Genomic DNA, 21,556 nt, shown 5'->3' with positions numbered 1-21,556 from the left:
TACCAAGGAGCTCTGCAGTAAGCATCAACCGTAACACAAGATGGACAGACAAATCATCAAAAGAATAAACCTTTAATCACAGCACTGGGGAGGCAGAGGCAGGCAGATCTCAGTGAGTTCAAGGCCAGCCTGGTCAACATAGTTCCAGGAGAACAAAGGGTACACAAAGAAACCCTATCTCAAAACAAACAAACAAACAAACAAACAAACAAACAAAAACCTCTCCCATTATAATCAGTCTAAAGTTAAGAAAAAAAAAACAATAGGCTGGGGTTGGAGAGATGGCTCAGCAGTTAAGAGCACTGGAATGACACTGTGGCTCACAACCATCTATAATGGGATCCGATACCTTCTTTGGCATGCAGGTGTACATGCAGATAGAGTACTCATGCATAAAGTAAATAAATAAATAGGAACAAAAGAAAACCCTGTAGTTTAAAAAATAGGCTGATTTTACATTTTTCTTTGTTACTCATTAATTTGTGATAGACTGAAAAGCCAATGGGTAAGGCTGGAGACCCACAGGCAACATGCTTTTTTTTTTTCTTGTGCATAGTTTCCTTTTCTGTTTTTATATATCATTCAACATGTTGGGTTAGAAATAAATCACAGGCAGCTTGAACTTGACTAGCCAACTCATTTCTTATGAGCTGTTAGAAGTCTAAAGAGGTATTAATGGCAGCAATTAAGCTGTGAATATAAAGATGAGTAAGAAAGAACCCCTGCTCTTGGAGAGCCTGTGGTCTTGTGGTGGAGTCCAATGCCAAAAAAGATGGAATTTCAGTCATGTAATAAGCACTTAAAAATGAGGTCAGGACTAACAAAATGCCTCATTGGGAAGGGCCAAGTCTGATCCCCAGATACCACATGATGGAAAGAAAGAACCCTTACAGCTTGTTCTTTGACCTTTACATGCATGCCATGCTCATGTACAAACACATACATATACAGAGGGACCCAAATTAATAAAAATAAATATTTAAAAATGAAGCCATTGTTTTTGAAAATGAAATAAATGGACGGCCTAAGCTTGAAAGTCATGAGTGGAGAAGAGCCTGTTGTGTAACCATGGGACCATTCCTTATTTTCCCTTGTTCTTGGTGCAAGCCAAGTACATAGTCGGCACCAACATTTCAGGTCAAACAAATGAACTCACAAGGACATATGCAAATGGAAATTCATGTCTAGGAGAGGAACTCATGAAAATGTAGTTATCCTTTCTTGATTCCTTAGGTTGGCAACTGCCTCCTCTAGAATAAAACTATAAAAGGTTCTTCCTGTCAATATCTCTTCAGCCTGCTCCTGTCTCCAGTCCCCTGTCTTCTAGCCCCAGACCCTAGCCCTTCCTCTTCATTTCAGATAGATTTTCTGACCTTCTAGTTGGTATTTATGTAGATTTTAGAGCCTGCTTATATCTTCCAGTATCCCAGCTTCTCTTCACCATTGTACTTAGCATAGACATCTCTATGGTAGGGAACCATTTTAAAGAGTCAAGACAAAAAGAGAAAAAGAAGGTTCCTGTCTCTCATCTGGACAGGAGGAGCCACATGTCAGCCCTTGTTTGTCCTGCCATCTAGAAGCCACCAAGTGGAATACAAAGTAGTGTTCAAAGGTCCTTTCTTAGACATAGGGAGTTCTAAGATAAAGGTATAGTGGGAGACAGGATAATTTTAATAAGAAATTCATGTGGCTGAATTACCCACACTACCTTCCGTAAAATGTGAGGATCAGAAGGCTTTCCCAAATAGGCCTTTTAGTTAGAATAGAAATTTTTTGGCCCAACTTTGAAATTCAAAAAGAAATTCCTACTTTGTTTTCACATCACTTCTAGTATGACGGGAAAATTTTTCTCACCATCTTCGTATACCATCCCTACATTGATTTTATATAATTTCTTTCTCATTTTTTTTATATTTATTTATTTCATATTTATGAGTACACTGTTGCTGTCTTCAGATACACCAGAAGAGGGCGCAGATCCTATTACAGATGGTTGTGAGCCACCATGTGGTTGCTAGGATTTGAACTCAGGACCTCTGGAAAAGCAGCCAGTGCTCTTAACCACTGAGCCATCTCTCCAGCCCTCTCTTTTCTTTTAAGATAGGTTCTCAGGTAAGCTGGGCTGGCCTCCAACGTGCTAAGTTAAGGGTGACCTGAGCCCTCTCTTTTCTTTTAAGATAGGTTCTCAGGTAAGCTGGGCTGGCCTCCAACGTGCTAAGTTAAGGGTGACCTGAGCCTCCTATTAGTCCACCTGACCCTAGTCCAGATCATAGGTAAGCAGTGCTGCACCTTAGCTCCCTGTGGTGATGATGGTTTGATCCAGACCTTCTTGCATGCTAGGCAAGTATTCTGCCAGCCGAGTTCCGCCCCAGTACATTGTTTTCAATGTGGGTTTGAATGAAGCAATTTAATAAATGTTATGAAAACATGCCTGTACTACTTCCCCTAAACTCTTAGAGAATCCATCAAAGCGTTACTGTTATTAGTTAGCTTCTTACCTTCACTTTCTCACCATTAATCTCCACTGTCTTAATCATAAAATCAACTCCAATTGTGGCTCCTTGACCTGGGGGGAAAAGACCCTAAGGAAGAAATAATGGCAAGTAACATTTAAGCACATCTTCCAATTATGTGGACTCTCCTCACTCCCCAATCAGCTTTGACTGAGGTAATTGTTAGGACTCACTGTTTCCAGAGAACAGGGAGGGAACTGGAGAGAAAGGCTGACAGAAGCAAACACAGAAAGGAACGGCCAAACATGAGGAGAGAAAGTCTGGAAGGGGCAGTGAGCCATGCTGGCTTCAAAACAGAAAACTCAGACAAATGAATAAGACTGGGGGGGAATGAGTCACTAGAACGACGTCAGTATTGTCAGGCTGGGGAAGAAAGGTAAGACTGGTTAAAAACAAACAGGAAAATGAAGTGTGGAGGACTTCTGCTACAGAATGAGAAGAGAAAGACACAAAGCTTCTGGGGTTTCCTGGGCCCTCAGGATGGTCACCAGCCTGAGGTACACTATAGCACAAACACAGACACACACACAATCACACACAGTCCAGATATACACACATATACATACTACACAATTGGACTCAAACACACAATTAACACAGTCCAGACACACACACACACACACACATACACACACACACAATTATACACAGTCCAGATGGGAACACTTACAATTATACAATCCAGACAGTCACACACATATACATACTACACAATTGGACTCAAACACACAATTGACACAGTCTAGACACACACACACACACACACACACACAATTATACACAGTCCAGATGGGAACACTTATAAATCCAGACAGATACACACAAACACACACACACACAATCACACACACTGCAGACAGACACTCACACACAGACAATCACACACAGTCCAGATGTGTGGCACCGAGAAGTGAGTAGAAGCAGCAGCATCAGAACAGGAGGCGGCAGGTGAGCCCAGACAGACCACTCTCCCGCTCTAGGCCTCACAATCATTGAGGCTGTGGTTGTTTTAAGCATGAAATAAAAGAAAATTGCTCTACCTTAAACTGGAAGCATAACAGTTTCAAGAGAATAGGGACATTAGCAAAAATGCAGTTTACTGTCTCATGCCTTCTATAAGCTTAGGGAGAGGGTTGGGGTTGCAAGGACTTCTACCGAGAAAAACATCTTTACCTAGTAAAACATCTTTACCTAGTCTCTTCCCTTTTCAGATTGCAGAATTCCAGGAATAAAGTAAAAGGGACTTTATTAGTTCTTCAGCTAAGACTGGGGCATCTTTAATTAAATCCATTCCCTAACAAGAGAGTCCCTTAATTAAAGTTTGAACTCAGTACACTGAGATTCAAACCAAAAGCAAAAGCTTCGTTGCAAATCTGCAAAGGATGTAAATATAAACATTCATAACTCTGTTTACAAATACTGAATCAATTCTCTGTTTTGGCATGGTTCAAGCAGAAGTCTGCCAAGCTTCAGGTTTATAGCTCCAGCTGTTTGCAGGCTCACAAATGCCAAAATATTTTTTTTAAATCCTTCCCAGTGTCCCCCTCCCCACTTTGCTCCCCAAACCTCCATGTCTCAAAACCAGATGAATTCAGTTCACATTAACTGCTTTCGACATAACAAAAACATAGCCAGCCCTGTCCTGTGAAATGTGAACTTCAGGGAGAATTGAAGGGATAGAGAGATAAAAAGTAGGCAGAAAAGAAAAATAAGAAGAAAACATGCTTGTGGGTAAAATACTGATCAAAAGCAAAAAACAAAACAAAACAGAACCCTTTCATCCTTCATGGCAGGGTTTATCTCAGGAATTTAAGGAGTGCAGCCCCAGAGGTTATAAAACTATGGAGAGATTACTAGGTCAAGAAGCAGGAGATGAGGGTCTTGGCTTTTGCTACATGCTTCAAGATCATAAGCATGTCACTGGGTCCCTCTGGATCTGTATGAGAGGACTGGACTGATAATCTCTAAGTGACCTCTCAGTGAAAAGAAACAATCAAGCAAACACTAATTACACACTAAAAACAAAACCTTTCTCCTTGTAAAATATGTAGGCAAGTCCTCCTTACAGAAGCAGTTAAGACTGACTGCCAAGGATAGCGGATGGAAAAGCAGCTGGAGTCTCCAGTATCTCCCTGTGATAGCTGATTGAATTCCTGACACTGGTGAACTTTAGATTTTCAATTTCATCAGACCAAAACTTGGTGAAAATTCAGGCACTTGTCTACAGTTACTCCGCATGGGAAAAACTGACAGTCCCAGCAACTGTAAACCCTATGTTTGTGTTGCCCAATCTGTCATTCAGTTTTCCACAGACTGGTGCAGTGGGGAGGGCTGGCAAGGGCTGGGGGCAGCAGAGTCAGGACTAACTAGCACCTGGGTAAAAGACCTTGAGCCTCTGCTCTTTCCATGGCCCCAAGTCATCTTAAGCCTTAAAAGAGCTCATCTGTATGTCCCCAAGGTGCCTGTCAACAAGATCATGCTATATGCATGATGATCCAGGAAAGGGCATCATTGAGTTTCAGTGAGAAACAAAATCAACTTCAGGGTGATTTTTCACTACTTTCTGTATAAAAACCACTACATAATTGTGGCCAGTGATTTTTCAAGAGGCCACCCTGAGAGGGGACGTGTACATTCAGTTCCACTCTTCACTTCCTTCAGCTTAGTCCTACTTAAGAGACTTAGATAAGCAGAGAACCAAGAGAATTCACTCTGTTTTTTGGATGAGAACAGACACAGGCAGGAAACTTGAGGTTTAATCTGCATTGGGACTTTTTAAAAATGAATATTTGGACTCAGTTTAATACACAACTTAATGTGTTTCCACCTTGAGATGATTGTGAACTACTGATCTATTTTTTACCCAAATCTATTTTTGATACTGCACACTGAAAACAAAACCACCTGACCCTCTTGTAAGAGGAAGCAAGAGGAGATGTGGGAAAAGACCTCAGTTCCATTCTCCCTTAGGCAATTTAGAAAACCTTGGGCTATAAAACTCAATGGAGCTTTCAAAGGGTGCCTTAACAACTCGCAGTCTACTGCATGGTGGTAGTGCAGCCTTTAATCCTAGCATTTGGGAGGCAGAGGCTGACAGACCTCTGAGTTTCAAGGTCAGTCTGGTCTCCAGAGTGAGTTCCAGGACAGCCAGGGTTACGCAGAGGAACCCTGTCTCAAAAAAAGGAAAGAAAAGAAAGAAAGAAAGAAGGGAAGAAAGAAAGAAAGAAGAAAAAGGAGCCTATAGCTAGAGGTTGGCACTGAGTCCAGTCACCCACCTAGAAGATGGTCACTATAAAACAGATGAGACAAACAAACCCAACCCTGGATTCCAGATCCCCTTACCTGAGTGAATCGTCGGACTAGGCACGTCTTTCCCACTCCAGCGTTGCCGATTAAAACAATTTTGAACAGGAAATCATAATCTTCCATACTCATTTACACAGCTGCAAGCAAACACAGACAACAGTAAGAGCCCAAGCTTCCCCAGAACTCAGGCTGCACCAGCCCCTGCGCCACAGGAACAAGAGGGCTAACTCATTTGCAGGGCAATTTAAGGCTCCTCTCTGGTGACGTAGCCAGCGAAAGAGGAACATAGGTGTTTGCTGGCAGATGGACTTCATTCTCCCCAGCTATCTCGTGCTACAGAAAGCAAATGATACCCAGTGTCCTTTCACCTGGTAACCTTCGCTCCTCCAAGCAGTCAGGTCACGGGTTTTCAAGTGATAACGTGTGTTTTTCCTTTTGTGTGGAAAGTCAATAGCCAGGCTAAATAACTAAGAGTGCAGACAAGTAGGGAGAGACAAGAGCCTTTCAGAGATTAAGACAGTTAATAGGCTTTGTGTTCCTCTTGGGGAAGAAAATGATAGCCACTGGGAAACCAGGAAAAGGGAGACAATCATAAAAGGCCCTTCGGTCTCATACAAGTTCTGTTCTTGGGGATCCTACTACTGGGCAATCATCTTGCCCTCCTCCCACTACCCCTTTTCTAGCTACCTGCTACCAGCCATGCTGGTGCTAAATGGCCTCTGATGGCACCTGACTTCTAATGGCCATGAGCTATATCCTCTCCTCAACTTGGGATGTCTTCCTACTGAAAGTCCAGTGCAAGCCTCTCATTGTCACTGAATCTTTCACTGGTCTTCAAATCGTGATAACTAGAAACTGACACGTTTCCACCATTCCTCCATCCCAGCACTTTGCTTGCTATGCACATTTACTTGTTCAAATGTCTGCCTTATCCTTAAGGAAAGGGACAATGGCTCTCACCTCTATTTCCTAGCCCTAGAACAGAGTCACACTTAGTAAATGTCTACTCTGTAGACTGAAAGAAGCAATTAAAGGGCATAGTGCTTAGATGTAGACATTTGCTTCTCCAGTTGTGCTAAGAAAAATGCTACCATTATGAAACTTAGAGGATGCTTGTCAAGATTAAAAACAGACAGAACAAAACAAAATGCCTCCCATAGAGCTTGGTGCTCACCAAGCCCCATTCTAATGAGAAAAAAGAATAACCTGACTGGTTCCTTTACCATTTATCTATCACCTAGAAACATCTGCCCCTAAAACCAACACGAGAGAGCTTAAATAACAACTACAAAGTAACAATCTCATCAGTCAGGAGGCTGAGGCAGGAGCAACGTCGACTTTGAAGCCAAACAGCTACATAAGGAAATTGTATCTCAAACAACAGACAGACAAGTTCAAGAATAATTCTAGCTAAGAGCTGAACATTATTGTGTCCTAGGCAGAACAAGCTGGATATACTCTGGAGGGAGAACAACAACCAGTGAGTCCTGGAGAGAAGGGTTCTAGGAAAGTGAGTGAGTGAGGAGACCTAAGCCTCAGTGACAACAGGACTGCAGGTAGAGAAGGCAATGAACTGGACCTGTCATGTAGGGTGATTTGTGTACGTACTTCTACAGTCTTTGAAAGACGGCTGACAACCAAGTAAGCACGTAGGCAGCTGCTCACAGGAGTCTGTCTCATGTCACTGGAACTGTGAAGGAAGTGCACCTCTCTGTGCAAGAATATGAGATCTACAACTTGCACTACAGTTGGCCTCTTATGTACATTTTCTCATTTTCCATGAAGCTAATACTAATAGTATTAATGTAATCTGAGAAAACTGAAGTTGAAAGATAGAAAGGTTAGCCCCAAATCATACACAGCCAGACTTCAGGTTTAAAAGTCATCAATGATCAAAAGAATTCTAACTGTAAGAACCAAAGAGACCAAGGTTCAAATCCTGACAGCTGCATTTCCTCAGTCTGTGCCTTTGGGCTAAATGACTGTATTCCCTACTAACAATATGAAGACATACCATGGTATCATGGGATTGGAATGGCTAACAAAATCAGAGGTCTCGGGACAGTTCTTGGTCTTCGTAAAGCCAACTCCTTAAGATCATTCTCGGGTTCCCCATCGTCTGCTTTCTGTCTCTATTGCTAATCATGTCTCACCACCTCCTCACAACCCCCACAAGGTGCACTGCTTTCCCCCAGCTTCCAAACACCACAGCCAGGTCTGCTTTTCTCCTCAAGCCTTCTGCCTGGAATAAGAGCCATATCCTCCTGCTACCTCCCCCAACCCAGCTCACTCTCACTTCTGCTTTAGAGCTCAACTGAGGCATCACATCCTTTGGTAGGTTTCTCTGGCCAGAGAGAGGCCTGGGCCCCTCCGATTTCTATTTCCATAATGCCTTCTTCCTCTTAGGCAGTTCCATATGTAATTTTTTATATTAACTATGTGTATTTGCCTATAGTCCTCCACAGCTCTCAGCAAAAACTCCCAATGTGCACACACTGTGTCTGGCTGGTCCTGTGACAAACATCTTCGTCACCATGCTCTCCCTCATTCCCACCATCTCACAACACTAACTATTTAACCACACAACAGTCCTATGAAGCACACACTGTTGACATTTTTAACTTGGCAGATAAAGATATGAAGGCACAAGAAAAGTTAAGTAAGAAAAATATCATGAATTATATTCAACTGAAACCTGATAATTACATTGTCAGTACTTTAAAATATTATTCCTTTATCTCCTTCATCTAGTGTCCCTGGTGAGACATGTACTAATATGAATTTTTAAGACAGATGCATTACTTCTTTTTTAATACTTTTTTCTCTAAAACCACTTAAGAATGTCATTTTTTGATGGTCCATAGAACAGCAGATTTAATGTACCCTTAGTTTTAATTTTTTTATAAATTAAGTTTCTAAATCATAAATAAGGAAGTACTGAGCTCCTATAGTTCATTACTAGAGGAGCTGCGAGTCCAGTTCAACCTTAGCTCAGTTGCCCAATGGCGACTTTCACCAGGCCTGGGGCACGGGAAGAGCTCCAGAAGAATGGGATGGGTCCTGATGAATTAAGCGCTGTGTGATGCCACTATTAGGCATGTGGCCAGCTGGTGTGGGTTTCCAGTTCCGTTTCTGTTGTGTTGTGTTTTGTTTTTTGTATTATGTATTTTTGTCAATACTAATAAATTTCTTTGATTTGTATTTCTTTAAAAAAAAAAGAAGAAGAAGAACGGGATGAACTGAAAAATGAAGGCTAGGCACTTCGCACTTCTTACGTGAGTCTTTGTTGTGGTTTGAATACTTAGCCCACGGGAAGTAGCACTATTAGGAGGTGTGGCCTTGTTGGAATAGGTGTGGCCTTGTTGGAATAGGTGTGGCCTTGTTGGAGGGGATCATTGTGGGGGTGGGCTTTGAGGCTCCGATGCTCAAGCTCTACCCAGCGAGGAAAGGAGCCTCCTCCTAGCTACCTGCAGAAGACAGTCTCTCCTTCTCGATGCCTTGGATCAAGATGTAGAGCTCTCCTCCAGCACCATGTTTGCCTGGATGCTCCCATTCTTCCTGCCATGATGATAATGGACTGAACCTCTGAAACTGTAAGCCAGTTTCAGGTGTTCAGATATAATGTCCTTTATAAAAGTTGCCTTGTCATGGTGTCTCTTTAATGCAATGAAACCCTAAGACAGTCTTCGATTTTTTTTATAGAAAATAGGATTTATCACATCTGAGATGAACACAAAGGACTGTTCCAGAAATCATATATATATATATATATATATATATATATATATGAGATAGATTTATTCAACAACATACAGAAAAAGCAAAGCCTACCAGAAAGCACTTCCCTCTTGAAGATAGCATGAATTTGGGCAGTTTCTGTACATTTTCAACACAGGAATTCACATTGAACAGACAGACCTGGCTCATTGGTCTGTCCCCAGGTCCAGCTACTTCTATTTCACAGGCTCCTTTCAGAAAATCACAGCAGCCAACCAGCAGGATTCACAGTGACCAGAAGGAAAGGCATTGACGTTGGAACTTTCACAAAAGCCCTGAGTTATGTTTCAGAAGTCAGGCTTGGAGGTGGTGGTGGTGGTGGTGGCGGCGGCGGCGGCGGCGGCGGCGGCGGCGGCGGCGGCGGCGGCGGCGGCGGCGGTGGTGGTGGTGGTGGAGGCGGCGGCGGCGGCGGCGGCAGTGGTGTTGGCAGCAGCGGCGGCGGCGATGGTGGTGGTGTGTCTGTTCTGTGGCTTGTGACAACTCAGGTCACACATACTACCTAAAGTAGAATCAATGCTAAGCCCCAGCAAATCTTAGGGAGATGGTATGCCAGTTAAAACTTTGCTGTTAAAACCCAAAGCAGGTAGCACATGGTAATCTCAGAGGTTGGGAAGCAAAGGCAGGACAACTGTTACAAATTCAAGGTCAACCTGGTCTACACTGTGAATTCCAGCTTAGCAAGCCAAGGCTACATACAGAAACTATCTCAAAACTAAACCAGTGAAATGAAACCTCAGCTCTGAGCACAAGACAGCAGAGGGACCTGCAGCTATATGGAGCAGGCGTCACCACCTTCGTAAGTCAGAAACTGGAATATGGAAGTGGACTCCATCTGCTGCCTGTGCATAGATGGTTTGACACACTTACTCTAATTTTTGCCAGATATCAAGGAAACAAAGCAAGAAATCATATATATAGGCCACTCTAGGGCACACACACTCACACACAAATACAGAGACCTGAAAATCTGGGCTCCTAAAGGAAGGCTATGAATGCCCAAATTATACCCTTATGATATTAAAGAAAGGCCCAGTCACCATCGACCTTGGCTCACATGATTACCACCTGGACCAAACTACAAATCAAAGGTCAAGATACTCTTTCTAGTGAGCTGGAAAGATGGCTCAGTGGTTAAGAACACTGACTGCTCTTCCAGAGGTCCTGAGTTCATTTCCCAGCAACCACATGGTGGCTCACAACCATCTGTAATGGGACCTGATGCCCTCTTCTGGTGTGTCTAAAGAGAGGGGACAGTGTACTCACATAAAATAAATAAATCTTTTTTTAAAAAAAGATACTCTTTCCATAAGAAACTAACTTTAATGCTTTACTGAATTTTTTTTTTTTTGGTTCTTTTTTTTTCGGAGCTGGGGACCGAACCCAGGGCCTTGCGCGTCCTAGGCAAGCGCTCTAACCACTGAGCTAAATCCCCAACCCCCTGAATTTTTTTAAAGACTTATTTATTTATTCTATGTAAGCATACTGTCGCTCTCTTCAGACATACCAGAAGAGGGCATCAGATCTCATTACAGATGGTTGTGAGCCACCATGTGGTTGCTAGGATTTGAACTCAGGACCTCTGGAAGAGCAGTTAGTGCTCTTAACCACTAAGCCATCTCTCCAGTCTGTATTGAATGTTTTTATCTTATATAATCATATTTGAATTAGAGTCTTAAACATGCTAATTATACATTCTACCACTGAGCTACATACAATCCAACCCTAAACATTTTGCTAAATGAAACTCTGAGGCAAACAAGTTGGGTCTCTGTACAACTACACACTTTGGGTGGTAAAGACAGGACTGTGCGCTCCAGGTTGACTTCCATTTCTAAGAGAAAAAAAAAAAACATTACAAAGTCCATTTTATTTGGCCCATCATGTAAGCAGCCCAGGCATTGCCAATCACTCATGAGACTGTATCCCAGGAGGGGAAACCTCAGAAGCAGATCAACCCAGCCCTAGAGTGACAATAACAATCACACCTTGTCTACAGAGCAAATTTGTTGCAAGATATGCTACTAAGCAGTCGTACTATAGGAATTCTCCATTCCGCTAACAGCAGTAGTAATAGCTGATACCTGAGGCTTAATGTATCCTGGGCCTTCCCCATGTATTTATTCACAGGATCCACACAGCAACACTATGATGTAGATACTCATCACCTAAGAGCCATTTTCACCCAAAACAGAGTACCGCTACCTCTACCCTTGTGATCAACAGTGACTATGCCTGTCTGAAGTTCAGGTGAATGGTTCCCATGTCCTTTGAACACAGTGGTCTAGAAAACCCTTGCTGCTAAAGTATCAACCCCCCACATGAGTCTGCACACTAATTCCAGGCCATGCCCTGCTGTTCGCTCTGGCTCCCTCTGCCAGCACATTCTCTTCAGGAGTTAGACTTGGATCCCCTCAAATACCACTCCCATAACTCATTCGCCATTCACCACTAAGGACCGGGCATAGGGGGATGAGGAATAAATAGGAACACTGCTGAGATGAGCATGTGGAATCCCAAATACTGTAATTACCTCAATAGTCCTAAACAAATGGATATGTCTCAGATTCAAAAAGGAAAAGAAAATACATAAGGAAAAAAGAGGAAGGGGCTATTTAAAGATATGGGAAAAGAAATTGAGTAAGTTTTTAAAAGCTTAAAAAAAAAAACCATCCTAAGTAACAGATTTGGCAACATATACCTTTTTTTTAAGGATCCTTTAAAGCCCTATGCTCATGGTGCCCAGCCATGAGTGGTCACTGCTGCCCACCCACACATGGTCACTGTTGCCTCTCTATACATTTTCCCCTCGCCCTTTGGGGTTCAGTAAAATAGATAAGCTCAAAAGCCATGTCCCCTCCTCTATGTTCTAAACTCCAGTTCTGTCCACAGAAATATTGAGAGGATTTGTCTTTGCTCAAAAATTGTGTTCCTAGGGCCACCATGGCCGATCACACCTGTAGCCCCACACCTGGAGTGCTGAGGCAGGAGGCACACGAAGAGCTCAAAGTCAGCCTGGTTAGTTAGACAGTGGTATTCTGTCTCAAAACAACTACAAGGGCGGAGGAAGGATGGAGGGAGGGAGAGAGACAAAGAGAGGAGGGAGGGAAAGAAGGAGAAGGGAGGGGAAGGGAAGAATGTGAATTACACCTATAACCCAGCACTGGTAAGCTGAGGAAGGAAGTTGTCAAGAGCCATCCTGGCCTACATAGTTTAGGGCTAGCATGAGCTACTAAATAAGCTTCTGTCTCAAGGAAGAGGGTAAAATGGAGGAAGAAAAGAGGAAAGAGGAAGGGAGGGAAGAAAGGGAGGGAGGGAAGGAAGGAGGGAGGGAGGGAGAAAAGAAAGCAGGAGATAGAAAGGAAAAGGAAAGAAAGCTGTGTCTCAGGTCTTTTTCCCTCCCTAGGGCCTCGCCTCAGTCACGAGTCATGCAAGTCATGCAAGAAGCTGGTTTATAAACACCAATCCCATTTTCAAAAAAGCACGTCTCATCCAGGTAATAAAGTCGAAAGAATCTATAAAATTGAAATGATACAAAAGCCTCTAAGTCCCCATCATTGATTGCTGGGTAATAGATAAAATATGGGAAAGTATCCCTTTAAGTGTATTTGAATTAACTCTTCTAATAAGTGCAGACACTACAGACAAAAAGAGAAAGGAAATTACCTACAATCTCTTCCTTCTGGGTACAATTAGTTCACACTTTTATATATACTTTTCTAATCTTTTAGTTTGCATAGGCTTATGTCTATGTATTTGTTTTATGGTCGAATTGTGGATGAAAAAACCAATAGTATCACCACATTTTAGAAAGGTCTTTGTTGCTGCTATTAAGTTCTATCGGAACTCATGGTCTGCAGATGGAAATGGCCACCAGAGACACTCAACACTCCTTCAGTACTACGAACACTCAAGGTGAGAGTCTGTGTGTGAGGTGGTCTCACAGTGATACCACTGAGAAATAGTCATTGCTGTAACCCAGGAATTTTTACTACTCAGAAAACTAACAGGATTTAAAAACAAAAAACAAAAAACAAAAAAACCACAGTAAGCAGTCAGTACTGTTTAACCCTAGATCTACCAAACATGACATAAGCTGGGAATTCTTCCCTCACATAAGCCTTTAATATCCCCGGCCCCTGAGGTGCCATAAAACCTTAGGGTGGTCAACGCTGTTTTATACCACTTGGAATCAGGACTGCCCCGGGAGAGCAGCCAGATCTGAAAATGTGGCAGAGCCAGGACAGCCCTTAAATTTCCAATAATAATATATTTTACTATTGTGCCTCCTGACAAATATGCTATGAGAGACGTGCATAAACTTGTGTATGCGGTGATAGAAATGGAATATAAGGGTGGACCAAATGTTACATGGGCATACTTACACTAAAAACGCTGTTTATCTAAAACCCAAATGTGACTTTATATTATTTACTACCTGAAAATGCAAATGGCTGGGGCACCCTAGAAACAGGCCAGAAGGTACAGCACTCCCACCCAGGTACCACAGAGGAGATGGGTAAGGCACGATAAGCAAGAGCTCTCTGGCAGACCCAAGAGTACTGTCTAGCACGACGGCAAGGGTGATGAGCAGAACGTCCAGACAATATAGCCAAGCTGGAGTTCTTGGGAATCAGGATGAGATTCTGGCACAGATCAAACTGGCAACCGGGATGGTGAGACCCTCTCTCCTTGGTTAGGCCTTGAGCAGTGAGGATGTTGGAGAGCCCCAGTCTCTCCAATGTGTCTGCTGAGAGGCTTCACTGTACAGGTCAGTCACCCTGCTGCCCTCAAGGACAAGGACTATGCTTCAACAACTCCCTCCTCTTTGCTTAACCTGTGACTGTGTTCAACGAGTACACATTACACTGAAGGCCTTTGATCCATCTTCACTCTAACAAGGTTCTGGCCCAGGGAGCTCATTACTGCTTAATTAGAAAGATGCAGTCACTAACCATTCCCATCATCAGAGCTGCAATCTTACTTGCTTGACATCGAATGCTAATTTTGTATTATTGCAAGTTAATTATTCTCCTCAGCCATATGTCAGACAGCCACCTGTGCTGGGCTGCTCACTCCCCGTGTATCAGGACATGAGTTCCAACATTCTGTTACGTAGCCCTTTACAGGATACAAGATATTTGAACATGTGATCTAATAGGAACCTCTGTTAACTTCATCAGGTGAGGAAACGGGTTAGATAACAGAGTGACTCGCCCTAAGTCACACTGATGAGTCACAAGGTAACTACTTTAGCCCTGTAGGACTTCGTTATGCCAAAATATGTTTTCCCAGGTTTCTGAGTATTTAAATCATGATCTTAACACACCATGTTGGGAATGGGGCTAAACTTTTTCCATATAGAATCTTACTTAATCTTCTCAACAGCCCATTGCTAGTACCATATCCAACATGCAGATAAAGAAAAGCTCCAAGAAGTTAACTGGTTAAATATGATAGAGCTGAGAGGTGGCTCAGTGGTTAAGATTACTTCCTACTGGAGTGGCAGGGTCTGGGATGTGGGGACATAGAAGACAAAGTACACACACTCTCCTCTAGCTCCAGGGGATCTAATCCAGTTCTGGCCTATTCAGCCACCTGCACACACCTTCAGGTAAACACACACATATACACACATACACACACTCACACACACACACTCACACACACACATACACACACACATACACACACATTCACACACATACACACACATACACATACATACACACACATACACACACATACATATACACATACACACATAAACATATTTTTAAAATCATAACATATCTTAAAATCATACAGCTAATGAGTAAAAAGGACACCTAAATTCAACCCAATTCTTAGCTGTGTGTGGTAGTGCACCATTCCCAGCCTTCTGGGAACTAGCCAGGCAGATAGTTTCAAGCTGGCCTACATGCGAAGTTCTAGGCCAACCAAGACTATGCACTCATAGCATGTATCAAAAGAATAGAAACAAACAAACTCTAGACATTTCTGGAAAGAAATAAAATTCAGGAGGCTGAAGAGATGGCTCAGTGGTTAAGAGCACTGACTACCTTTCCAAAGGTCATGAGTTCAATTCCCAGCAACCACATGGTGGCTCACAACCATCTGTAATGGGATCGGCTGTCCTCTTCTGGTGTGTCTGAAGAGAGTGACAGTGTTTTCACGTGCATAAAATAAACAAATCTTAAAAGAAAGAAATGAAATTCAGATTGTCGCATTCTTCAAATTCTAGATGGATTCAAGGTTTCGATCCAAATAATTAAACCATTTTATATATGCATAAGATCTTATAATTAGAAAGACTCAATCACTAACTAGCAAAGCTGTGAAAATGAAAACTAACACAAGTAAGCAGGGTTTAGGGGCTCATGAGACGACTCAATGGTCAAGAGCAGTTGCTGCTCTGTCAGAGCCAAGTTTGGTTCCCTACTCACTAGTCAGGTGGCTCTAAGCCACCAGTAACTCCACTTTCAGGGGGTCCGTGGCCGCCTTCTGGTCTCCATGGGCACCTGCACACACATGTGCATACCTAGTCACAGACACAAGTACAAATTAAATTAAATTGAATCTGTTTTTAGGGGAAGTACATTTTCAAATTCCTGAATGACAAAAACAGTAAGTGAAAAAGAAAGATTGGAAGATCCTGAACCATATGGTTATGCCATTAAATGAACCATACGTACTTTCAGGGATCTATCACACCTGTGTGCTCATATCCACAAACAATGGCACACGTAGAAAGGTATTCATTACAAAAATATTCCATTTCTGGTGGTAGTTATATGAAAACTGAAAGTCTGTTTGCACAGAAATGGTCACATAAAGCACAGCAACAGAACACTAATGAACCACATAGCCTGCTACACACATCTATCTGCAAACTTGCTTAAAGTAAGGCGAAAAATGGAGACTAGCCGGTCAGTGATGATGCACAGCTTCATCACTGTGAGTGAGTGAGTCCCAGCACTTGGGAGGCAGAGGCAGGCAGATATCTGTGAGTTCAAAGCCAACCTGGTCTGCAATTCGAGTTCCAGGATAGCCAGGGCACAGACAACCCTGTCTCAAAAAAACAAAAGACAAAACAAAACAAACAAACAAAAATGGAGAATAGCATATGAAAGGGTGATGGTAGCTATAGTTCTACATCTGTATATTCTATACAACATTTTTGGAATGTTATCAAATAAACAATAGTGGTTGGCCTTGGACAGATGTGAGAGTTAGCTTTCTCTAGACAAAAATATAACCTCCAACTCCCAAATTATATCTTCTTTTCTGTAGTCTCCAAAACACAAGGAAAGTGAGACTGTTGTCCTAGTTCATTGAGAGATGATTCTTTAAAATATCTGTTTTAAAGGGGAAGGGAGATAAGTGAAGAACTCTGGGAAAAGGGGCTGGGGACAACATTTGAATTGTAAATAAATAAAATAATTACTTTTTTAAAAAAATATGCTTTGAGGCTCGGGCTGCAGCTCAGTTGGTGAAGTGCTTACCTAGTACTCAGGAAGGCCTGGGTTCAGTCTGTCACGGGTAATCTTGGCTATGAACTTGACAGTGTCGGGAGTCAACTAGAATACAAGCCGTTGGGCAATCCTGTGAAGGCTTTTCTCGATCATATGATTGGAAGCAGGAAGACCTACTCTAAATGTGGACAGCATCTTCTGGGGGCAGCCAACCTACAAGGACATGAAAGAATCTTCGCTTTTTGCCCACTTGCTCTCACTCTTTAGAACCTACTTCTTCAGACTCCAGCATCCCTGAAGAGCAATGACTCTCTGGGAACCCTCCAGGACTTCCATGCCTGATGGGCACAGCTGAGACATCCAGCTAATGGATTAAGCAACTACCAGATTCTGCCTAATGGGGTCAGCCATTGTTGGATTACCTAGACCACATCCTATAAACCAATCTAGCAAGTCCCCTTTGTGTGTGCGTGTGTGTGTGTGTGTGTGTGTGTGTGTGTGTGTGTGGATGGATAGATAGATAGATAGATAGATAGATAGATAGATAGATAGATAGATAGATAGACAGACAGAGGCTACAGGCTCTTATAAAGGACTCTAGTTCAAATCCTAGCACCCACATAGTGTCTCACAACTATCTATAGCTCTAGTTCTAGGAGATCCAACACCCTATTTTAGCTTCCAATAGCACTGAGACCCATATAGTATTGTTCCTTCATAAAACCTAGACTAATATAGTCCCCAACACTACATAAAACTTGTGATCACAACACATAAGAGGTAGAAGCAGGAATGTGAGAAGTTCAAGATCATCCTAGCTAGGGAGACAGTCAGCTGGAAATACTCAATACACTTTGACCAAAAGTGAGGCAGAACTGGCAAGACGGCCTAGCTTTTCACCATGCCTGATGATCTCTAGGGCCCACATGGTAGAAGAGAACAAACTCCACAAGTTGTTCTCTGGTATCCACATACATGCCATGGCGTGCACACGTATACATATGCAAACGTATAACAAAACATGAGAAGTGGTTTGGTCAGAATGCTCTTGTGCAAGCTTGAAGACCTAAGTTCATATACCAACACATGTGTTCATAAACCAACACGTGTAAAAAGCCAGACCTGCCACTTGTGCCTGAAACCCCAGCACGGTATGGGAGAGACAGGAGTATTCTGGGGCTTACTGCCATCAGACTAGCTTCTAGTACAGTGAGAGACTCTATCTCAAAGGAAAAAGTTGGTTGTTCGTGCCCATGTGTCTCTAACCTCTACATGTGCAAACATGGATGTGAGAAAATAAACACACCCATGCTACATGCATGCCCACCACAAACATATGCACCTCCATCTTTCTTTGTCTGCCCTGCTTTACCCCTTCAGGTGACTGCTGGGACACCGCTGGGCTGCTCTTTCCAGCTCATGGGGTACATCACAGCTGTCTCTGTTAAACCAAGCTGAAGTATAGCAGTGTCTAAAAGATTCCAGGTCTTTAAGACTAACATCTCTCGGGGTTGGGGATTTAGCTCAGTGGTAGAGCGCTTGCCTAGCAGGAGCAAGGCCCTAGCAAGGCCCTGGGTTCGGTCCCCAGCTCCGGAAAAAAAAAAAAAAAAAAAAAAGACTAACATCTCTCACAAGTGAGTGTCTACTATATGAAAGGCAAAGTGAGGGTCAAACCACGTTTTTGACATGAATAAAAGCAAAGCTCTCACACATTCGCACAGTTTAGGAATTAATCTTGCTACACTGTGGAGGACATCTTCATGAGGAAGCAGGAGGAGCTGGTCATTCTCTCCACTTTCTAGAGACAGTCATTGGTAACCAAGGAGTGACTCAGGCCATGCTGCACCTAAGTGATCTTACAATAGTCCCCTGACCATAAACCAAAGGGGTTGTGAGGACAAACAAGCTCTCAGAATATAAGGCCCTACCAAGCAAGCCCCATGGTAAGTACCATGCCATGGGACTTAAAGTAGGGCTAGGAGAGTTCCAAAGCAGACCTCTGAGTATGGGAGACAGAGCGCTTGCCCTGCACACACCTAAGAAAACCTAGGGTGATAGACACAGCTGTAATCCCAGGATTTAAGAGTTGAAGACAGAAGAATAAACAATTTGAAATAATCTCTCATATTTAATCTCAACTTTGAGGCCAGCATGGTTTATATGGAGGTACTAGGCTTTAAAAAAAAAAAAACTAGCCATCAGTGGTGACACACACTCTTAATCCCAGCACTCAGGAGGAACAGACAGGCAGATCTGTTTGAGGCCAGCCTGGTCTACAGAGTGAGTTCCAGTAAAGCCAGGGCCACACAGAGAAACCCTGTCTCAGAAAAACAATTTATTTTAAGTCTAATAAAAATGAAAATAGGGGCTGGAGAGATGGCTCAGTGGTTAAGAGCACTGACTGCTCTTCCAGAAGTCCTGAGTTCGAATCCCAGCAACCACATGGTGGCTCACAACCATCTGTAATGAGATCTGATGCCCTCTTCTGGTGTGTCTGAACACAGCTACAGTGTACTCATATATATTAAATAAATAAATAAAAATAAAAATAAAATAAAATAAAAATGAAAATAAAGCAAACCTAATATCTCCACACCATATTTTTTAAAATCAAGACAAAATACCTTCTTCCCATACTGTACTTTATACTTATTTCTTGGGAAATGGGAAGTAGATTTGAAATCAAACATGTATGAAAGATTAAAAATAATTCACAAAATTGCATTTGACAATCATTAAAACAAGCAAAGCCCTGACTTGCCTCTCAGTGCCCTTTCGCCTGCTCTGTGACAGGCTGGAGGATGTCTTACCAAGAGGTGGTAAGTGGGGCAGTAGTGCTGCTTAGAAAACAGCCCCCTCATGGCTAACTCAAGCAGAACCCATCCATTTCATAGCTGGAGGCAGGTGCCTCACAGAGGCCTGCAGCACCTGCAAATCCTGACATTATGTTTCCTGGGGAAGAGAAAACAGCCTTCCTGCTCATTAATCCTCTCTAAGGCAGAAGCCTCGGTCTGCAGAACAGATTTAAAAAAGGTCCTTCTGGTCCCAACATGCTGTTTTGACATTCACAGAGGCAAGTTCCCTCGTTGTCCACCATCCACAAAAGCAACACCACCACCAAGTCTGGGGTTTGCCCTGCAGTCCTCGAGTTTGTTCTCTGAAGGGAGGCCAAGGTCTAACAAGACCTGCTGAAGCCTTCCCAAGCCTGGCTGGACAGGAAGGGCTCATTATCAACCTCTTCTGTCTCCTACCTCACCCTCACCATGAATACTCACCCCATCCCCCACACAGCTAACCCTACAATGCAGCCTGGCCCTGCACCCATAAGTCAGGGCTATTATCCAGAATGGATCCAAGCACTTCCCTGGTGTTCCTTCATCCCAGAGACCAGAGATCTACCACAGACACAGCTCCTCCCTGCTGGAGACTGCCATGACAAACAGCACCCTTCTCTCAGCTATGAGGATTCACTTTCCCCTGGAAGCAGGAGCAGCTTTAAAGAAGTGGTGCCTCCGTGGTCTGGGAGACAAATGGATGAGGATAAAGCCCATGTCTCCCAAGAACTTAGACACTTTACACACTGGCCCACTTCACTCACAGAACAGTCCCCTGGGGAATGTCAATACATTTTTATAGCTGCAACGAATACGGAAACTATAATGCATGCACAATGCATGAGTTTTAGCCAGCCATAAAGAAGAATAAAAATCTATGACATTTGCAGGAAAACAAAGGGAGCGGGAGATGATCAAGTTAAGTAAAATAAGTCAGACTCAGACAAATATTGCATGTGTTCTCCCATGTGCAGAACCTGCATTACACACACACACACACACACACACACACACACACACACACATATACACACACACATATGCATACATACACATTTATACATACACACCGATGGCATGAAAGGTTAAGGGAAATCTTTGGGATGAAGAAAGGGACTACTGGGAGGGGGAGGGGAGACAATAGAAGATGAAAGAGGTGAATATAGTCAAATTAAGTATTCCAATAAAACATCATGATGACATGATGAAACCCATCACTTCATCATACAATATCCACATGCATAATTTCTCTATCATTGTGTGTAAGAAAGAAACAGAGAAAGTGGGGCAGGGGGAAGAGCACCAGTGTGCATGGGCTACGGCACACATGCAGCTGAGAGGACAGTTTCCGGGAGCCCGTTCTTGCCTTCCATTGTTTTGAATCAAGGCTTTTCCCTTGTTTCTGCTGTGTGCTACATATTCAGGCTAACTAGTTTAACAGTTTCCGGGAATTTCCTATCTCCACCTCCTGGCTTGCCACAGAACTGGAAGTACAGATGTAAACCACATCCAGCTATTTACACAGGTTCAAGGGAACAGAGTCAGGTTGTCAGGCGTGCCCCAGTACTGTTTTTACCCACCCAGCCACCTCCCCAGTACAGTAGAAATACAATTAAGACTTTCCATGTGTAGAGCACTTCTAGATTGCTAAGTG

General features: G+C 42.9%; 1 protein-coding gene across 10 annotated transcripts in view; it reads right to left on the bottom strand.

The window, feature by feature from the left end:
- The window catches only part of Rab30 (RAB30, member RAS oncogene family), a 94,642-nt gene that overhangs the window by 15,783 nt on the left and 57,303 nt on the right, over positions 1-21,556 (bottom strand). For 3 of the 10 annotated variants that reach the window (NM_001399386.1, XM_063262746.1, XM_017589171.3), the window contains 2 exon segments: positions 2,499-2,582; positions 5,856-5,956. In NM_001399386.1, the coding sequence (NP_001386315.1) occupies positions 2,499-2,582; positions 5,856-5,948 (177 nt within the window). In that variant the 5' untranslated portion in view covers positions 5,949-5,956. 10 annotated transcript variants of the gene reach the window in all.

The sequence above is a fragment of the Rattus norvegicus genome, chromosome 1, assembly GCF_036323735.1.
Source record: "Rattus norvegicus strain BN/NHsdMcwi chromosome 1, GRCr8, whole genome shotgun sequence".
NCBI lineage: Eukaryota > Metazoa > Chordata > Mammalia > Rodentia > Muridae > Rattus > Rattus norvegicus.
This window is presented reverse-complemented; position numbering and strand designations above follow the sequence as displayed.